At 38.1% G+C, this 22,201-nt stretch overlaps 1 protein-coding gene across 1 annotated transcript; it reads left to right on the forward strand.

Annotated features, from left to right (window-relative positions):
* The first annotated feature begins 251 nt into the window (after positions 1–251).
* On the forward strand, positions 252–21,818 carry desi2 (desumoylating isopeptidase 2). Its single transcript, XM_030155242.1, has 5 exons — positions 252–862; positions 9,610–9,682; positions 9,807–9,900; positions 12,501–12,642; positions 17,208–21,818. Exons 1-5 carry the CDS (start codon positions 815–817, stop codon positions 17,481–17,483), a joined length of 633 nt encoding a protein of 210 aa, XP_030011102.1. The 5' UTR covers positions 252–814; the 3' UTR covers positions 17,484–21,818.
* The last annotated feature ends 383 nt before the right edge of the window (positions 21,819–22,201 follow it).

Below are 22,201 nucleotides of genomic sequence, written 5' to 3' on the forward strand. Positions count from 1 at the left end.
AACGAACGGAAGATCAATATAGTGCTTTTTACTTTTTTATGTGTGAACTGAATTGAAACACATTTTTTTAATGACCAGACATAGTTTTATTTACAAATGGCAAAAATGACACACACAAAAAATTAAATATCCTTAACTTTTTGTTTGTAGTGTATTTATCATGCCAGAGTAATATAGTGTGGCTTTAGTATATGAACTTCATTACCCATAATGCTCGTGTGCCCTGAGATTGATTAATAGAGCTCAGAGTCATCGCTCGCGCGGCTCGCCCACTCACTCCAGTTTTCTCCTGAGCAGCCAGTCGCATCCTGTCTGAAAGCTCAACGTCAACCGTTAGCTAGCTTTAATGGGTTTGGCAAGTCATTTTTACCGATAGAATCCCGCTTTCATGCCTCAGTAGGATGTCATTTCTTTAAGTTAGTCGTGTGGGAAAATGAAAAAAGGCAATTCCCGCTTTAAAAGTCCGGTTTTCACTTCGACCTCTGTAGCTGAACGGCTTTAGCCAGTCACTTGGTTTTGACAAGAGGCTCATCTGTCCGCCGCTGCTCCGATCCGCTCCGTGTGGGGATTTGGACAAAGCCACTCCGATGTTGGACGGCGCTAACATCCCTGGAACTCAAACGCTTTTATATTTGTCAGTGAAACTGAATTACCGAGCCGGTCATCTGCCGTCAAAGTGCCAGGGATAAGGGGAGGAGTACAGGTCTATTTTTGGAGGGCGAGAGTTTGGATCTCGCACCGACGGAAGGGGCAGGGGGCGTGCGGAGGGGGGGACACCCACCGACAAGAAGGGACGTAGGGAGACAATATCCTGATGCCAGTGATGGCAAACGAGCCGATCATCCTAAACGTCTATGACATGGTAAGAGGAAACGGAGAAAGATGGCTGTTTGAAGCAGTGTTATCACAGATCTTCATCCTGTTGTGTTTTGTTTTTGTCAAACCACAACCAAACTCCATTATCAATATGTGCTTTTAATCTGAGTTCATTATCTGCAGATCAGAGATAGTATCCACAACTCAAACTCTTTTAGCATTTATTATTTTGGTATCAGTCTCCTATACGGCTACATCTATAACAATAATCAGCTTTATCTGAGGTTAAATTTGAGCTTTTAGCTGCTTTTCCATAGTCTTCATCTAAACACAAGTACTAGTAAACACAAGTAAGGTTAAGATTTCCTGGTATGGAGTGACGTTGAAAGATTCACCAGGAGACAAATAACAGAAAAGTATGTTGGAGTGCACATCCACAAGCCACGTACTCATAGTAGTTCAGTGGACAGCAAGTTAACCCTTTTTTTAAACTCTTGGATAACATAAAATAACTGAGAAATAAGGAGATTTATCCAAATGTATGTATTTGTTTTAGTGCAAAAATGTAAAATCAAATTATGAAAATCTTTATATTTACAAACTATTGTTTCACAAAAACTGTGATTAACCTGAACAACCTGAAATGTCTTGAGAAAAATAAGTACAATAACCCATAAATAATGACAACTCCAAACTCTAAAATTTTAACAATATTATGTCTGTTGTTAAATGTTTTGTGCCTCTGTAGATCCACACATGTATAAATGATAAGTTAAGGCATTATATAGTCAAAATGTCAGAGTTTTGAATTAGGAGTTATAATTATTTAGACGTTTATACTATTATTTTGGTAGTCTGACCCACTTGAGATCAAATGGGTCTGTATGTGGCCCCTGATCTAAACAAACTTTGACACCCAACATGTTCATGTCTTCAGTGTAATTTTTGCACTTTCTTAAATTCAACCTACCTTTGGTGGGCCAGTATGTTTGACACCCCAGACTTAAAACATTCATGTATTGTTGCTATGTCCACATAATGGCTTTCCATATCAGGAGTGATCCTTTTGAGACTCTTAAGCTTTTGTATCCAAAACAGTGCAGTGACCCCGGTAAAACATGGCCAGATGTTTTACCAAGCAGGATATCAAGGAGCATGGAAGAGTTTTGTTTGATTGTAATTGTAGTATTGTTTGGTCAGGATTGTAATAGGACAACACCAAACCAAATATGTCGTTATCTATACGGTAAAAGATGTCAATACTGCAGCAGAAAAACACCTGTGTCTTTGTTAGTGAATGAAGCTGGGGTCATATTTGAGTCAGTGTATGGTCACCCTGCAGAAGTGAGTCATTTGGGAAAGGGGGCTGGAAATGTACTGATGTGCTGATGAATCATTGATTGATATGGATTCTTTGTAACAACCAGATTACAAATGAGAACTGTGTCATCAGGCTATAAACAGGGCATTGTTTGGGCATAATGTGCATGAACAATAAGATGAAAAAACACAACTTAACATGTTCATAACAATCCCAATTCATCTCCTTTTTCAAGATATGTTACCCTCTGAAAGCAGCAGTCACTGGTGTAGTGGAGATTGACAACAATAATGATTTTTATACAGTTATGCACAAAAATGTACTTTTTGAAGAATGGTGCGGTCATAAATGGAGAAGAGACAGAAAGATGAATCAGTTTGATTAATCAGCATGAATAGGACATTTCGCAAACTCTTGGTCTCAGCAAACTTGAGAACTGAGATTAATTTAGATTTTTGCACTTGGATTGGTGTTCAAATCCAGACTTATTGATTAACTGCTTGGGGTTTTATGTTCAGTGAGAGAAGTTATTGATTTCTTTATTCATGCGGGTTTCTATTACTTTGACTTAGACATACAGTTCAGCAGTTATCTAGTCTCTATTAAAGTCATTAATAGTTAATTACCAGAGTTCCCTTTTTTCACAGATATAGTAATATACTGGTGTGGTTATCGTTAATACCTGCATTTTGCTGTTAGAAACAAACATTATTATAGCAGCCCTTAAAAACAAATGACCAGTGGACCCCTAAAATGGAGTGTCAGGTGTGCAAACTTTGTTGAGAATCATTTCAGAATAGGAGTATATCAGTACAGAATTGATTTTGATAGTGTACAATGCAATATTTCCAACCTTAGAGCTACATAATTATAAGGGGAAAGTGAAACTGGATTTCAAGGCTTTACAATGTCCTTAAGTAACTCTTCAAAAATGTTTTCTTTCAAAGAGTGGACATATCTTAAAGCTTCCAGTGACATTGACACACTGTGTCAAATCAGGTCTTGACTTTTGGCTCTTCTGCCCCACTAGTGAACTAACAGTGCATTATTTTTTCTACTTTTTTAAATTCCTTGATAACTCCTTAAACCTCCTTTCTTTCGTTAGCCCTTCATTTTGTCTTTCCTTCCTTCACCATTTATAGTTTGTTATCCTTCCCATCTGTCTTCCATTTTCTGTCCTTTTCAGACCTCTCTTGTGTCTTCTCATCCTTTCCTGTAATACCCCTTCCTTTCTCTTTTCTACCTCCTCTTCATGTCTTTGTCTCCTCCCCCTCTTTCTGTCTCTGTTTTCACTTGACTTGTTCTCCACATTAGTCTCTTCATGACGGCGACTGAAGGGCTTTTATCTCTATCTTGCTTTCATCCCTGTGAACAGAACCCTGCAGTAGTGCCTTGGTACACTTTTACACGCAAAGGGTTACAGGAGCTACTCATACATAGCTAATATACGCTCAGAGTTCATATTCACTGATACAGTTACAAGGACTCTCACTGTTGTTCTCTAATCTATGTTATGGACTTTTAACCCTCGAAGACCTAAACAGCTGCCGGCAACATAAAGCATCTACTGATGTAAAATGTTTAATAACTTGTGAACCACAAATCCTATCAACACACTGAAATAAAGGTACCATGTGAAATGCAGTTTCTCAGCTTTTCATCAATATCAGATATGACCCATTTGGACGTTCAGAGGCTCTGTAGAGAAAGTGGAATTACCATCATTTTCTGCAATACAACTTCACAGTAAAACCCATGTAGTTTGACAAATGTCAGTCATTAGACACACTTGTTTTTATCGCCATTTAATGATATATTTTGCTAAATAATTCACGTTTTCTTCACTTTTTTCTGTTTTGATAACTTTTGACTTTGCTCTGAGTTTTAATGGACATCTATATGATCAGTAAAGTAAATAAAGGAAAGCATCTGCTTTTCACCATAATATTTAAAGGATCATATTATATTATTATAATAAATTGGGTTAAGTCACTTAGGAAAGGTTAAATGTAGAGTAAAATTAATTTGGAAGTCACAAACAAAAATAGCTTAAGGTGTTTAAGGGGTAACTTACCATTGGCTTGTCAAAAAGTTATGTTTTCAGATAAAAACTTTATGAAAGTTACAAAATAGATATTCATTGTTTGTGTTTTGCCCATTGCCTCAGCATCATTTAATCCAGGAGTTCCCAGAGTTGGGGTCAAGACCCCTGGGACACCAGCAGGGGATCCCAATATGATTTTCAGAAACCTCTTGATGTGATCCCTGAGGTGGTTATGGCCGATGAAGGGCAGTATTGTTGCACCTGTACTTGAAGGAAGGATATTGGGAGTTTCAAGGTGTGTAGAAAGAGTTTTTACTTTGAAAGAGCAAAGATTTCATTAATATGGCATAAATAAGAGCTTGACAGAGACAAACAGGTAAGGCATTGTTGAGCCTACAGGTTTGACTAATGGTGTCACATTAATAAAAATAAAATTAAACGTAAAAAGGCCAATAAACGTTGTAAAACAGACATATTAACCTAAGTAAACATTAACATATACCCCCTTTTGAACCCCTGCACATAAAACAGAACATGAGTAAAATGTCAAGTACCCACAACACAATGCGGCAAATATGCCACTATCATTGCGTGACTCCTCTGTACATGTTTTTTTTTAATGTTTCAGTCACTTCAGGGAAGAGTGGGGGTCGCCAGTGTCTGGCACTGTTATTTTGGGGGTCTTGAGTTTAAAAGCTTGGGAACCCCTGATTTAATCAAAAATGTCTCCATCCTATTAAACTGTAATCTTTTGCAACTACACAGTGTAATTGCACCGACTGCCACTGTGATTGTATTACTGCAATTAGAGTGCACATTTCTATACATACATTCTCTATTTTGATAATTACTATGCAAACAGTGGAATTAGCACAATATTGTGGTACCTACGAATTATATTCTGCCTAAATTCACTCTTCCACATACAGTTTTTATCACCCCACACATAGTGTTGCTAGATGCTGCGGCAGTAGGAGTTTCGTTCATAGTTTCTACCAACAGTGGATGCATTTCTGTTTCCTAATATGGACACACTGACTGATTGAGTGGTTTTGTGTTTGTTTGAAACTAAGACAGGAAACTGCAGATCAGATAATAGCAGAGGTCAGTCACACACTGCAGCGCTTGAATCATGTTAACACCATGTAGTAAACAGTGCTGATGGAGCTGCAGCACAGTGTAACATCCCTGTATATAAATCTGATGGGGAGGGGGGGTTCCTCTGTCCATTTGGGGATCAATAATGTCACGTGACTGTCAGTAACATCATTGAATATGGAGACGCCCCTCTGTCTTCCTTCACATTTTTCTGTCAGGTCTTCCCACTGTCCCACTCACTTCTCTAAGTGGATTTCCTGGCCTGCTCTGAGTGCTTTAGTACACTGGTCTAATGAGACAGCATTATCTTCACACCACCTGTCTGTCTGCCAGCCACACTGTTCACTGCTGTGTGTGTGTGTGTGTGTGTGTGTGTGTGTTAGGGAGTAGGTGTGAGGGTATTGGGTGTAACAGGGACATGTAGACACATACTCATTAGGGCAGGTTGTTGTATTCTCTGTCAGGTGCACAGTTTTGCTGAGCTGGATCACTTGGGAACACACTATGTGAACATTACAGCTGTTTGTTGTTTGCAGTGCACCATGTGCAAGGAAGTGATGCTTCAGGGATTATTGACACTTTTGCCTGAATCATCGCTAAACAATCTTGCACTCTGCAAATCTTATTTTCTATATAGTAACATAAAGCGTGGAACCAATACACTGTATACACTTTCATGAATTTTAAACACCATTTTACTGAGTAGAAAATGTGATTTCTCAGTTCTAATGCAGGTAACATACTAATTTAGCAAAGTATTTGTTGTGTATTTTAGCCACATTGCAGTCTGGGAGTGCATTAATGAACGTGGTGTTAAAAACACATCTTTAATCAAACACAGCTGTGTGATTGTTAGGGGTGTAACGGTGTACTCATTTGTACCAATTCATATCAGTTTGGGGCCTTCGATACAATACGGAGGTGTACCGAACAAATACATGTAGCCTATGTGAAACGCTTGGGAAGCAGGGTGCCCACAAGCAGAACCCATATGTAGGGTTTTTCTGTACCGTTACACCCTTAGTGATTATACTGCGACCTGAATTTGTCAGAGCTGTAGATCGTATCAGGAAACAACACACAATTTATTGTCTCTCTAAAGGCTGACTAATTGTGAATTTCCACTTTATTGTTGAATGTAACATCCAAGTCAAAATAGCAAATATCTGAAAAAAATTAATTACCAAACATCAAACTCAAAGTATTTAATCAGTAAACATGAAAGTTATGTTTTTAGCCATTATACATCGGCTATTATTGATACTAACTTCTGCTTATGCAAGTTGCTTGCAGAATGTCCTATTTGCCCTGATTTATCAGTCTGGGTATGGCCTGTTCAGGAGAAATTCCTGACGTATGAGATATGAATCAGATCTACCTGGGCTCTGCACTAGCTTTTTACATTAGCTGCACCGGTGTCTGTAACCTATTCCTGTAGATGCACCAGCACATAATTTAATTGCACCTAAATTGCTAACATGTAATAGTTTCACAGTATTAATTTTCTGCTGTGCTGTCTATTAAAAACTCTCTTTGGCATTCTACTGTGTTTTGCTATCCTCACAATGTCTTTACACATAAACATACAACAGTGCCGCTGCTCGCTGCTAAAACATTACATACAGGGGCTCTGCTGTGTGTACTTTTCTTGACGAAATACTAACAGTTTTATTTGAATTAGTAGCGTATTTTTAGAATCTCATGTTGCTCAAGAAATGGTGCAGGATGCAGTTTCACATATGCATGCATGAAATATATGTTTTCCTCACCTGCATTCAGTCAGGAAGAATAATCTGTGTCACTTCCAGTCAGAGGCAGCGGAGAAGCAGATCTTTGCAGAATGTGGCTAGAAAAACATATTTCAGACATGCACACAACACAAACCCATTTGTCAGAGTCTGTCATCTTTTGATCACATTTTCAGCTTAAACTTGTGGCTTCAAAAAACAGTTTATGCTTATTTTATAATATTTCCACTAAACCTGTTCTGCTTTAAGTGTAGCGTGTTTATGCAGATGTGCTAAGAACAAGGTAAATTAAGAGGAAATTTTGAGGCTAAAAATAATTTACTAGAGCAAAGCAGAACTTGCTGGTACAGCACAATTGTTATCTGCATTTGTCTTGTAGCGCCCAGCAGTTTCCTTCCCTTCATTTATGTTTTGAGTTTCATTTCAGTCACATGATTGCATAACAGTTTCAAGATATTTACTGCATATACATATCCCTGCTAATCATTATGTTTAATGCTACTAAAAATACTACAGACAAAGCAGCTAGTGATGCAGTAAATATAGAAGCATTAACTGCTGCTCTGTGATTCTCTCATTTCATCCTTCCCCCGGTTTCATTCATACATACACTCAGCTCCGTCTGTGCAGCGGAGGAGGAACATTTTAACAAGCTTTGAAGTAATGAGGGCTAAGATAAGAGTCTTATTTCACCCTGAGTAGGAGGAGGAGGAGGAGGAGGAGAGGGAGTACAAGACTAGCTCTCTTTGTTACTCTTGTGAACAGACATGCTTGCAATCCTCTCTTTCCAGCATCTGCAGATTAACTTCCTTTCCCACATACAGAAACTACAACCCGTTTGACTTATACGTGTTCGCCCGGTCTTTTGTAATGTAATGTGTTTGGGTATCTAACTGACTCTGCACTCCACAGGGATTTACACAGCACAATAACAAAATATTAATTCCTTTCATATGAAGTCTGTTGTAGCTTCTTTAATCTTAAATTGTGGTAGGTCTCTTATTTGAGGTGTTTGGCAACTTAAATACATTGGTTTGAGTGCATAGTTCATAGAGCATACCCAGACTTTTATCTTTTGTCTCTTCATTAAATCATTCATTGTTTAATCTTGGAACACATCAAAATAAAGGCCTCATTTACAATATAACAGAGAAAACCAAATGCTACCATTAGATCTTGAAAAAGTGACTTTTGGTCTGTTTTGATGTTCTCCATGTTGATTTTACATAAATTCGGATTAGGTTCTGCCCAGGATGGCCTTACCTTTATAATGATAAAGAAAACCTGCAGCATTTTGGCTCAAAAAAAGGTATTACATCATCATTTTGTATGTATGGTTCTGTAAATCCTCTGCAGTACCGTGACTTACAAACGGGAGTTTTGTATGAACCAAATAATTGATTCACAGCAGTTTTTGACTTCATAATGAGTTTTCTGCAGGCAGCAGTGACTACATTTTGTAAATTAACTAAACTCAAACATTCCTAATAACAAGTATGACAGGTTTCTGCAGAAGTTGCACAAAGTTATAATGAATTTTCTGTAGAAAATATCTTAGAGGGGATTTGTGTATGTTTTGGTAAGCAAAGATATGAAAAAGTCCCCCTGTGACTTATGCTGTAGGTTTTTTGTTTTGCTTTCTCTTCTCTGCAACAGTTGAACCTTATGTGGATCAAGAAACATTCACTGTAAATGAACTGGGTGAGACTCTGTGCTTGAATGTTACAAAAGAAGCCCCAGCTCTGCAGTCCTGTTTTAAGTATTGCAGAAATTACTGCATTTGTTTTTTGGGGAAAAAAAAAGAACAATACACTGTATTTGGATTGTTAGAACTTTAATCTCCATAAAATATTTTTTAAATTCTAGAAACACAAATGCAGATCTGATCATTTGTACTTATTTTATTAGAGAGAGTTAAGAACTTGAGGTTTTTAACTGTCACTTTGGTCTGGAGGTCATTACTTATTTCATCTTTTTTAATTTCTTAAACAGGAAAATATTTGGCAGAATATCTGATAATGAAAATCATTATTAATTGTGACCTATCTAAACCTTGTCCTCCTGCCTAATGGAGCTGTGATAAACATCTGTTTCACCAAAAATACTCTGCCTAACAACAGCCCGGCCAATCAGCTTTTAGCCCCAGGAGCTGCACCCTGATGTCAGTCAGACACACTAAAGAAAAGATGGAAGGTAATGCCAGAGATCAGTGCTGCTGCGATCAATAATTGATTTTGTTGTGTTTGTGCGTGGGCTCGCTTTTTATTGCCTGTGTGTGTAAGAGATCCTCTGTAAACCTCACAGGCTCACAGATCACATTTCAATCGCAGCGGTTATGGGATAGTTGAATGTTAAGAAAACACTGATGACAGTTTTCTTTTGTGCTACATGATAATTTGTACAAATGTGGTTTTCTAGCAACAAAGCTGTACCTCTAGACTGCTTCAGCTGCCTCTGTATTTAATCTATCACTGAATACTTCCTATTTTGTGAAATTTTTGTTCTTAGTAGGGATGCACTAAGAATGCATGTGTTGTACTATTAATTTTTTAAAATTTCACTTCTGTGTTTTTTTTCTGCAGTACTGGATCAATGAGTTCACCAGCTCTCTGGGCATTGGGGTCTTTCACTCAGGGATTGAGATCTATGGAAGAGGTAAGGTTATCCTGAAAAATGACACCACCTACTTTGTGAGAACTGAGCATCAGATATGATCTTGTACAACCAAATTATGATTAATAACAGGAAAATGTATTTTCATTTTGTTTTACATGTTTAGAGTTTGCTTATGGCGGACACCCATACCCATTCTCAGGGATCTTTGAGATTACTCCAGGTGATGCAACTGAACTCGGCGAAACCTTCAAGTTCAAGTTAGTATTGGTCACCCATATATTTACATACATACAGTATAACTGTGCAAGCTTTTGTGGGGCTTTTGGAGCTTTATTTATTTATTTATTTATTTACTAAATATGGGATAAGATAAGATCGATACATGCATTAGTATCAGAACATTATTGGAAGAATGTTGGAATGTGGAATGACCAAAGCAGATCTTTATGTACATCTAGCAATGACAGAACACTACATTCATGCATAAGAACCATAACATGTCTGGGATCTATAGCACAGTTTGGCTCTGCTTTGCTGCCTGTAGATCAGGACTACTTGACACCATTGATAGAACTATGAATTATGAATCTGCTTGTTGTTCAGAACCCTTTTGGCCTTGGACCTTTACACTCTTAGGTTGTAACTCCAGCCAGTAACAGCCTGCAGCATCTGCATGTGTAACAATATCAAAACAAAGTGACTCCACTTCATTTTGCTCTTGTCACTTTCTGTATTTAAGTTAATTTTATTTCAGTTCAGCCTGAGATGTAAAAGAAGAAGGGAAACATATGCTTCCAGTATATTCACTGTTCCCACTAGAACATTCTCAGTTATGGGTATGGTTATTAGTGTATATGTGTACGCTCTCTGTCTCCTCTGCAAATTCACTTGAACAAATTAGCAGCTCTCAACTCACACAGAACAGTAATCCAAACAGGCAACCAGTCAGTCAGTAAACCAGCTGTTTCTCTCGTCTTATAATGGGTTTGTCATACATTTTTTTGATTTCACACTATTTTCTTTGTGTTAGTACCAGATACTCTGGGAAGCAAGGAAGAAAACATTGCTTCTCATATGACCCTTCAAGAATGTAAGGTGATGAAATGATTCAGGTGGATGCATAGTCTGATAACAAATGAATTCTATCGTTATTAAATAGGCATGCATGAAAGTGTTGTGACTGCATGACTCATGTACACGAGGCTCGTCTCACAGGTCGAATTTTTACATGTTGAGGGTGACTGCAGGGTGCATGAGTGTATCAAAGTATTCCGTAATATTCCAGTGACAGTATTGATCAACAATATTGTGTTTAAGTTTATGATAGAGGGTTGTTTCAGTTCAGTGCTGTGGTTATTTTACTGGGACGTGGCAGTTGTACTAAAATGCCCAGCAGCATCATAACATATTTCTCATTGACTGTAAATTTGGTTTAACTTTACCAAGGTTCAAGATGTCTTAGTCTTTAAAAGGTTATTGCAGAAAATGTGTCAGTGGTGCTGTTAAGTTGGGTCTGACTTTGATTTTGCTGCAATGCAGAATCTGTTTTTGTGGGGGAGACACTGGAGTTCAGTATGTTTTTTGGATTCCCATAATCAGCCAACTGGGAGTGTGTGGAACTAGAACTACTGTGCTGCAGTGCATTACTTCTGCTCTAGTTGATCTGCCCTGTGGCTTTTGACAGATTCTCCCTGAAACACACACACACACACACACACACACACACTGTCTTCACAAAGGCCACTGGACCATACATTGGGACAAATGCCAGTGATGTCTCTGCCAAGTAAGCCAAGGTCTTCCAGGAATCTACTGGCTTGGTCTGACTGGACCATCCAGTTCCTTTTAAGTAAATATGGACATTGCTCGATCTGATAAATATGTGTTTTTAAAAGTACCAGTATTACGTATTTCCATTCATGATATACATTTCTTAAGCCTCCTTATTTGACATGAGTACACATCATCTTACCAATAAGTTGGTTTTGCCTCTATCATGTCGAGCTTTAAGCCATATTAACACAGGACTGGTACTACCTGTGGTAATGTGTAGTAATTGTGTAGGTTGTGTGTGATCTTACTCTCATGCAAATCTATTATGTGTGTAATTTGTTAAGTAAAAGTTTCATGGAGAAAATTACCTGCCCTATTTCAGTAAATACAGAGGCTCTGTGATCATATTAATCACATGCAAATCAACATCTCTGATTTGATGATATTTGAAACATTTTTATTCTTGACCCACATTTATTCAGTCTATTTCCTATTTGAGGACTATGGAGGCTGGTGATAAATGAATGTTTTAAAAGTGTTTTGGATAGAAAGTCAAGAGGCTTATGTCACTTTATTGATGTATGGATTTATCTGAAATGATGAATGAAATGTGTTGCAGCTTTAGTAAGGAACCTTGTTCTATCATTCAGTCATTATCTGTGGATGACAAACCTGCCCTTGGCATCAGAATCTGGAAATAATGTAAATTCATATAGAAAACAGACTTTGTTTATCCTGTATAAACATGGAGAGTCGATTTCCAACATCAGAAGTCCACAGACTACACTAGGTCAGTGTGACTAGAGCTTAAGAATGGTCCTTACTGCAGAGGAAAATAATTAAAAAGAAAAACAAATGCAACGAAGAACAGGAAGTTCTTTAACCACAAAAAGAGACATGAAGATTGATTGAAGTTAAGAACACAAGTATCCTTTGAAGGTTTCTTTCAGTCTCACTGTAGTTGAAACACGAGTAATAAAGGGTAAAACACAGTGTTATGAAGTCAGCTTTGGCTTGTTCTGTTTGTAAAATAATGTGTAGAGTAGTAACACATGTCCACACTCTTTCCCACCTGTTTGTGTAGAGAAGCCATAGTCCTGGGCAGCACAGACTTCACAGAGGAGGATGTGGAGCGGATCGTGGAGGAGATGGGGAAGGAGTACAAAGGCAATGCCTACCACCTCATGCACAAGAACTGTAACCACTTCTCCTCAGCTCTGTCGGAGGTGAGTCAAATACACGCATGTTCTATGTTTGCTTTAGTTTAGCTCTGAAACATATGCACATAGAATATCCACAGACACCCTGTGTGATTAAGGCCTTAATTATGCTAAACTTTGATCATTAATCCTTAAATCTGACACTCCAATGTCTTTCTGCAATTCCACATAGACAATAAATGATGTTGCTATATTTGCTCTGGAAATCCTTGTAAAGAATTTGTCAAATTTGTAATTGGTGTTTAGCATTTTATCATAATGGAGATCGGAATGAGTGGATCCTTAAACAATTATTCATGGTTGGAGAGGTTCAGGTATGAGCTTAAACAGCTTGAACATCAGTAGCAGAAGCATTAGTCATGGAAAAATGGAAATGCAACAGAAATGGATTGAAACATTGATAAAATAGGTTTGTGGCAATAACTGTCAGGCCTGTTGTACTGTTTTGTGAATGTAAGGTCTTTCATTTGACCAGAGACATCTTGAAATAGTCATAAATTTGGCCTCCCCAAACCTGCAGATAGCCTACATATAACATAATACTTATTATCATAATGTTTTTCCTCTACTCTTTGTTAAATAATTAGTGTCTACCATGTCTCTAGAGCTCTGTGTTGGCTCTAAATTCATAAACTTTGTCTTCTTTTCATTTTAACGCAAAGCATTTACACAACCCGTGCCTCTGATCACAGTAAATTAATCACATCCATCTAACCTCTAAAGTAACAAATGATACAAACATGTTCATCAGACACGCCACACTCACATGCTTCATTTAAGCTCCAAAGCACTGTTCACTGACACACAAATTATCCAGACAACACATTTGTGTTTCTCAGAACACATCCACTGTTCTGTGATTGCTTGACTTAGCAGTGAGTGTGTATGTGTATTGTGTGTGTGTGTGTGTGTGTGTGTGTGTGTGTGTGTATCTTTTAAATCGGCTTTTCAGGGTGTGACTAATGAGTAGTGTGTCTTACAGTTAGCATCTAGCACTGACATGGGGATTAGGAAACACTTATACAAGCCTAGACATGCAGAACCAGCTGACACACACACACACACACACACAGAAAGACACAAGTCATAGCTTAGAGAAAACTTTACTACATGTTTGCTGTAGGGACATTTGTTGTTGTTGATAAATTAAATGGATTGATGGTTTTCCATACAGTACGGAGCCCGGGAGGGGACATGCAAAAAATAAAAATTATTGCGTTATAACGCAAAAGTATTGCGTTATAACGCAAAATCTATTGCGTTATAACGCAAAAACTATTGCGATATAACGCAAAAGTATTGCGTTATAACGCAATAGTTTTGCGTTATAACGCAATCATATATGCTCTCTCTTGATTGAGGTCCGTACATAATACATTGTAATCCAGTTCGGGTCCGACCGTGCCAGGTCTGACACGCCCCCCTGTCCTGTGTAGTATGACCATAACTCTTTCATTATTAGTCCAATCGGAAAAATTCCAACGGTTTTTGAATGAAATTCCTATTTGCCCAGCTTCACGTCTGTGTGCAGCTTCATGGATACAGATGTATGTGCGCCAAGTGTGAATGATCTGCGCATGAGAAGGAGGATGTGCGCATTGTATTAAAATCCTTTACACTCCTGAGCCTCAGATGGTCCACCTGGACTGGTTTTCTTATTTTGATCATAAAAAGGTCGGAAAATAAGCTTTGAGTCGTTTTGTCAGTTTTTGCAGACCACTTCGAACGTTCAATATTGCAATCACTATTTGTTTTAATACTGTAATAACAATTTAAAATGACAAAAAACACAAAAACGGAATTAGTTTTTTTTTTTTTTTAGTTTTAGCAGAAAAACACTGAAATTAGACATGGATACAACATTTGAAAGTTAAATATGAACTTTAAAAGTATAAAAAGTGTTTAAAACAAGCTGTGTGAGTATTTGCCTTTTATTGTGCAAAAACAGGGTAAAAATCCAAACTCTACAGGTGTCCCCCCACCACCACCACCACACACACACACACACAGGGCATTTGTTCTGTGGCTGCAGAGTGCCTTCATGTTCGTGGTTCTGCAAAAACAGTTGTGTCAGTTCACAGCTCTGATCCAGGCAGTGCTCCTATGGCACAGTTTGCACATGGAAAATAGTCTGTTGAAACCAAAAGTCAGTCCTCCTGTGGATGTGTTGAATGTCTGTGGTGTTTGGACTGATCATCATCAGGCTCTTCCTCCGTCCTTCATCTGTGTGTGGACTGTCTTCAGTCTCTGCTCTCATCACCAGAGCCTTTGCGCATCACCGTGACTTCTCTCTCTTCATCCTTGAATGTAACGACCGGTGGACACATGGAAAAATAACACACATAGAACAATGTATTAGACAAACAAAACAAGGTCAAATTGTACTATTGAAGAAAAAAAGTCACCGAACATCAGCGTTTGCTTATTTTGTAGAGCGTCATGCGCACTTTTACGCACAGAAAGTCCAACATACTCCAAACTAACACATACTCTACACGGTTCGTACTTTATTCTATAAAACCACGATGCAGTATAATCGTCAGTTTACACATATACTAAAGTGAAACAAGTAAAAACTCCATAGAAAAAACCAGACAGTGCTTCAGTCATGTAGAAAATCCACTAAATGGAACTGGGTGAACTTTACCTTTCTTCTTCAGATGTTTCTCCATCAGTCGCTCCTTCGGTCACAAATCTATCTGTAAATCTCCAGGGGGGTCATGGGACTTGGGATATCCGTCTTGCCTACATTTTCCAAAACTAGATTTAATCCGTTATCCACTCCGTTGTGCGCTCCGGTTCTTCGCTCCGTGAATCCGCTCTGCTGTGTGCGTCCCCAGTCACCGAATGGCTTATTTTGCGTCTTCTAGGACAGGTGCCCGTGAAATTTTCGCACTGACCCGAGAATGTCCATAAAACACAGAGTCTCAGGGTTCAGAAACCGTTGGAATTTTTCTGATCGGACAAATAATGACAGAGTTACGGTCATCTGAACTACACATGCATAGGGCACAGGACTGCAGGTACACGTGTGTCTGACCTGACGACCTGTCCGATCCCGAATGCAGATCCCAATGCAAAAACTATTGCGTTATAACGCAATACTTTTGCGTTTAAACGCAATACTTTTGCATTATAACGCAAAAATTATTGCATTATAACGCAATACTTTTGCGTTATAACGCAATAGTTTTGCGTTATAACGCAAAAACTATTGCATTATAACGCAATACTTTTGAACTATTGCGTTATAACGCAATACATTTTTTTCTCTTCATGTCCCTTCCCGGGCTCCGTAATACAGAGCATGATTCATTGATGCAGCTTTTGATTAATTGACACTGCTGTAAAAAGCTAGTCAATCAACAAATATTGGCTTGTTTCTGTGTTTAAACCTCAGCTTTTTCAAAGTATGCACTGAGATTTTGAAGCTCATCTCTAAAATGCAAATGTACCCTGAGCACAGCAGTGATGAAGATCTGGAGTTGGTACCTGAGTGCCTTCAGCAGCAGCTCCCTGCTCCTAATGTTCTACATACTATTGCTAATGCTAATGCTAGGTGCTGTGTGTGTATTAGGATGAGTAAAATACAGTAAGTAAATTCCCTACGTGGATAATAAAGAAAGCTAACCTTTAAACTTTAAACGTACCTTTTTTATGTGGACGCTATGTGAATTCCGCAACTATAATTGTTGACAACTCATAGCTCTATTATTTTTCTGGGCTTTTCAGTCGCATCTTGTTTTTATCTTTAAATATCCTAATTGCTCTTCAGTTTAGGCTGTATGAGATGGGACTACCTGTCAGCTGCTCAGTGAGACATTTTTGTGGCTTTGAGAGAATTTGCCACCTCTGTCTGCAGCTTAAAAGGCATAAAACCTCAGTCTGTCAGCAGCTTTGATATTTTAATTAATGCTCAGAGTTTGTCTTTCTGGGAAGCCACTTGTTCCATGATGCTATAACAACATTGACAGTGCTCAGTGAAGATAATTAGCCTTTGTTGCACATTGAAGCTGCCTGTACCTGCAGGGTAGTCTCTTAGATCTCGAGCATAGTTAGTTAAATAGTGCCTAATGTGGTGATAAACTGACATCAAGGTTCATTCGTCACTGAAATCATATAATTAAAATCTAAAAAATCTAAAATGACTTGGCCTGTGGTATATATTTTTCAATTGCGTGGTTGCGTTATATCAAATGTTTTTACATACCAATGATGAAATAAAGTAGTGGAAAAAAGTTTTTGGACACCCCTCAAATAATATGATGAAATATTTGAGGAAAATTGTTTTTGTGTTTCAAAAGGTGTGGCTGCATCAGACAGATGCAAAGAAATGCAAATGATTATTTTGTTTATTGTTTGCAAAAAAAAAAACTAAACTAAATTCTTGACCGTTTCAACATGTCATGCCCTGGATAAGTGCAAAAGGGAGCATACGGGTTTGGAGAATGGCACAGTACATCAGTGACTTAATGAGTCAGTGGTGATTCCAGGTTAATTACAGTATTTAGGTGGCTCTATTTGCAGCACTGTAATATTATGTTTTCATTAGTGTAACTGTTTCTCCTCAGATCCTGTGTGGCAGAGAGATCCCTCGCTGGGTGAACCGCCTGGCATACTTCAGCTCCTGTGTGCCATTCCTTCAGAGCTGCCTGCCCAAAGAGTGGCTCACCCCAGCCGCCTTACAGTCCAGTGTCAGTCAGGAGCTCCACGGTGCTGGAGAGCTGGAGGAGGCTGAGGACGCCGCTGCTACTGCCTCCCTGGCATCCATGTCGCCCTGCTCACCTTCGTCCTCCTCCAGCCCCTCCTCCCTGCCTCGGCACCATCGGCACCAGCCCCGTCGGTAGAAGCTGTGAGTTCTGATACAAACTTGGGGACCTTTTAATCACACAGACTGTCAGGTAACAGTTGCAGGATCAATACCTGCGATGGCTGATGTCAGACTGTCTTTGACTGTCACCTGCTCTGGCAACGTCGGCAAAATGAGCAGAGGGAGAAACTTTTGCTGCTGACAAAAGACAGAAAACTATCGCTCCTCAATAAAAATATCTCATCTGAAATATTTCTCACAAGTCAGTGTTGTCATTTTACCAGCCAGATTTGATTGTGGATGGATATTGAAGCCAAGCTGGTTGTTTACCTGCCATGTGTCTCAGATTAGACAAATACCACTCACAACCAAACTATACCACTACACAATATACTTGGTGGATGGTGCTAATTTCCCACTCTGTTATAGAGGAAGAAAGTTACTGAGAAAGAAAGAAAGCAAAACAGGACCTTCAGAGTTGAATCTTTACGGAATTATACTTGAAATTGTGCTTACCTCCATTTACACCTAAAAAACACAAAGGGGGGGGGGGTAAATGTAATTTTTTCATTAGGTTATTTTAATGTTAAACCTTAAGGCCAGATTTACTAACATGTGACACTTGAACATTTCATGGGAGGACACTACACTCATAAGACCAGCTTTGACCTCACTCGAATAATTGTAACATGTGCTCTAATAGTTATCGGTTGAAATGATTACTATACAGTTCTGGTATGGTTTGACTGTGTTGGCTGTGCATATGATGTATTCCGCTGAAAATGTGGCTGGTAAAATAACTGAAGCAACAGCTGGATTTTGGAGACTTCTTCTTTTTTTTTCTTTTTTTTTTTTAATCTACTTTGCCTCAAAGTGCTTTGGCCTTTTTGTTATTTTTTCCACTGCAGTCTGGATAAACCTCTGTGATGAAATACAATCAGTCTCATTAGACACTGATAACCTGATCCAGGTTTCAAAAGAGAGAAAATCCTTCAAGACTCCTCACAAGGGTTCAGATTCAGGTAATTCCTGCTTCCTAAATCTCTTTCTTTGCCTCCTTTTTGATGTTATATCAATTGTCAGGCATCTTTAGCACCTGCACATCCTACCTGCACATCATGAGACGACTGATGACTGGATAAAAAGAAGTAAATTTTACAGCATCATCAGTTTATTGTGTAACCAACAATTAACACAAACAGTTGCTTTACCACCAAAATGAAACAGTTACTCTTTCTATAAGGTTAAATCATGATGTTCAGTTTGCAGAGCTGGCAGAAGCCCATAGGCCACATAAGCATTTTTGTACCTGTTAGTCTCACTTTAAGGGAGAATTAATTATAAACTCTCTCATAGTAGCAACTGCCAAGGTGCCTTTGAGCAAGGTACTTAACCCACAAGTGTTTCAAGAGAAGACTGTGTGGTTTGAGCAATTGTGTTAATGTGCAGCAGCATTTTTAATTTTCACCTGATTCAGTGTCAGATCACATCAATTCATGTTTACACTGATGAGATGAAACTGACAAAAACTGAAAATGCATCAAAATGTTTGAAGTTGATGTCACTTCAGAGGTTTTTAAGGAAGATGTGTCTTTAATGGGACCTGAAATGTCTTCAACCAGCTGCAAACACAAGCAGCCTGTCAACTTCTTCACCTCTGGGTTCAGTTTGGGATGGCACACTTTTGTATTTTGTTCATTTGAGTTATTCACTAATACATTGACACATTTAAAGAACATGGTTAAATCACTTTTCTTGCTGTGAATTAGACAAGGTTGACTGATTGACACCACTTGCTAATGTTTAAAGCTACAGTGAGCAGCCTGTTGTTTTAGGCTACGTTCACGCTGCAGGTCTTAATACTCTGATCAGATTTTTTTTTTTTTTGCGTGGTTGTTCACATTATAATGTAAATGCATCTGCCATCCGACTCATATGTGAACAATTTAGGGTCCTGAATTTACCCACATGTGCAGAAGAAGACATGACGTCAAACACAGTATACTATGTTTACCACGTAAATATGGATCTTGTCGGGCCCAGCTTCCTTCAGTGCATAATTATGATGTCTGTCACATTTCATTTATGTAAAAATTGATTGAAATGCGACATGACCGTTCAGATTGAAGTCACATTGCGATATGTATCAGATTTAGGACCTCATATGAAAGTGGCCTGAGTTTAATTTGAGAAAATCAGTTTTGTGCTATTCAGAGTGTCATAAAAAATCAGATATGAGTCATATATATGTACAAAAAGTCAGATTTGGGCCACTTTTGTCTGCAGCATGAATGTAGCCTTAGTCTAGCACGAAAACTGAAAACCAGCCTAAAGAGTTAGCAGGGCTGTGATTATTTTTCTAAATCCAACGTGTGAAACAGTTTTTGGCATGAGAACTCTAAATAACTTAGTTTAACCTTTCAATCTGTCAAAATATTGAACAAACATGGTTATAAAGTCTTTGCAAGTAAATTCTGTCCAGTATCTCCTGAAACGGAGGCTAGCTGTTTTGTTGTTTCTAGTTCTTAAGCTAACATTGCTGATGCTAGCAACATGTGCCCAAATGTAAAAAAAAAAAAACAGGCTTTCAAGCAAATTTTAGCTGGTTGCAGCACCTCAAATGTGAAGACTTGGTACTTTTTTGTTACTAATAGTACATGTATTTTGGAGGTTTTGGATTGTCGTAAGAACACAATTTGAACATTGGGTAGTAATTACTGAAAACCGATGGAATAAAATGATTGTAGGAAAATCCACACATTTGTGTAGAATAAAAATAATCATTAGGAGTGGTCAAAACATTTCTGTAAAGGTTCTATTCAGTCACTACGGTGGAAAAACTCATGGAACAATTCAAACTTTACAGAAGGCTGCTGTTTTTTCCAAATGGCAATCTCATTGTGTAACTCTACATATGCTGTCAACAGCACCAACGCTGTCCCAGACAAAAGCCATGGGTGTTTTGGGGAAACAAAATTCTTCTCAGTTCAGCTGGTCACCTGAGGAGTAGACTACGAACTGTTGTTTTTTTTTTTTTTTTTTGTAAATCCCTTATTGTATTTTTATGACGTATGGCCTTTGTGTCTGTTTTGTTTATGTTTGATAAACTCAGGACTCCAAAAGGCTTTGTAATATAATCCTTAAAAATTTTATCCCACATTTTATGTTTGTGTTGCTTTTTTCTAATGCAGTAGTCACTCCATTAGAGCTTTTTCAAGACGCACTGTGGCAGTGCAGTTTTATATTCCTCTATTTGATAAAAAAAGAGCTTTTGTTTACACCTATATGTTTGTATGCGAGTCTGTTTCTCCCTTTGTTTTTCTGTCTGTGCATGAATGTGAGTGTGTGTGCACACTTGTATTAAAAATGACAAGTACCAAGAAGCTGCCAACTGGGCCAAACGTCTCCACAGCAAACAGACTCACAAAGAACACACTCTGCAAAAGAGATCAACCTTGACAAATGTAGCAAAGATGATTTTGTTTTCTATTGTCACGTTTTTTAAGAGATTTCTTGACACTTTATTTGACACAAGTACATTTTCTGTTTAGGCGTTTTGTTTTGAAGGCAGATGATTTTACAGGAAGATTATTTCTCAAGATTTTGTAAAGCTGTAAAACCAGGCGAATTCCTGTGAAACCAGCATATTTGTCTAATTTGAGGTGATACAGTTAAGTGTATTGTGAAATAAATTTAGTCTTTTGAGTTTGTTTATGACTGAATGAATAAAGTTCATTGTTTTCAGTTTTTTAACACAGACACTAGCCTGACACACTTTGTACTGTTGTTGTCGGCGTCCTCTGGTGGCTGTGCCTGGTTATTTGTACTGTTATCTGTCAGACATGATGCTGAGGATTCCCGGAACCTTCATAGCTTTGAGTAGACATCTGTTGTCACATGATGAGTTTGTTTCTGAGAAATGAAACTGGAGTCATTTTGTTTCCTCCTGCTACAACAGATTCTCAGTTCATCTCCAAATGTTTAAGGATCATGTCAACATCTGTTACAGTTTCTAAAGCCAAAGACTGATAGTGTAATAACTGTATCATTACTCACTTTTCTGTTACCCTTTGCACCAGATTCACGTGTCATCATGTGTCCAACTTCCTGAATGAATGTTTCATAGTAGAATTAAGCCCTGGGTTTTAGAAGTCAATCCACTCACTCTAAGTCTGTTTAAAGGATCCATATTGTTCACACTGTGATCTTTTCTAAGATCATCTGTATTTGCACACACTGTGAGCTATGAATGAAGTTTGGGAAACCTCAGTGCTTCAAAAACTGACTTCAGATGTTTTCACAAAGCCTTCAGTGGAGCTGACCAGATTTGTACCCTGTTGAAAAAATTATTAAAAAACTATAAATACACTGACTTTGTCTGTGGCATGATTGATTATATATTTGCAGCAATACAAGTTATACAAGCCAACACGATGCCTTTTATTCATCCTGCTCTTTTTTTGTTGTCTGCCATTATTTCATGCAGATGAAGTGCTTTTTTCAGTTTACTTTTTCATTGAAGTTGAATAATGCAGCTGTAGTTAAAAAGGTCGCCACAAATTTTCTACATAAGTGGTTATTCCTGCATTCATGCCTTATTGTCACTCATTAACAACTTTTAAACTACCTTCAAAACCACAATAAAAAAACACAGTTTAAGGTCCCTTAAATAGAAGTAGTAAATTGTTGCTTTCAAAATATTATTCATAATTGCTAACATCAAATTACACACACACACACTCAAGCTTAATCTAT

This window comes from Sphaeramia orbicularis, chromosome 15 (genome assembly GCF_902148855.1).
Source record: "Sphaeramia orbicularis chromosome 15, fSphaOr1.1, whole genome shotgun sequence".
NCBI lineage: Eukaryota > Metazoa > Chordata > Actinopteri > Kurtiformes > Apogonidae > Sphaeramia > Sphaeramia orbicularis.

Bases quoted from the DNA above. Each gene is read 5' to 3' on its own strand.
- desi2 (XM_030155242.1), top strand. From the start codon at position 815: ATGCCAGTGATGGCAAACGAGCCGATCATCCTAAACGTCTATGACATG. The intron at 863-9,609 runs GTAAGAGGAAAC...TTTTTTCTGCAG, and splicing joins TCCTAAACGTCTATGACATG to TACTGGATCAATGAGTTCAC. The intron at 12,643-17,207 runs GTGAGTCAAATA...GTTTCTCCTCAG, and splicing joins TCTCCTCAGCTCTGTCGGAG to ATCCTGTGTGGCAGAGAGAT.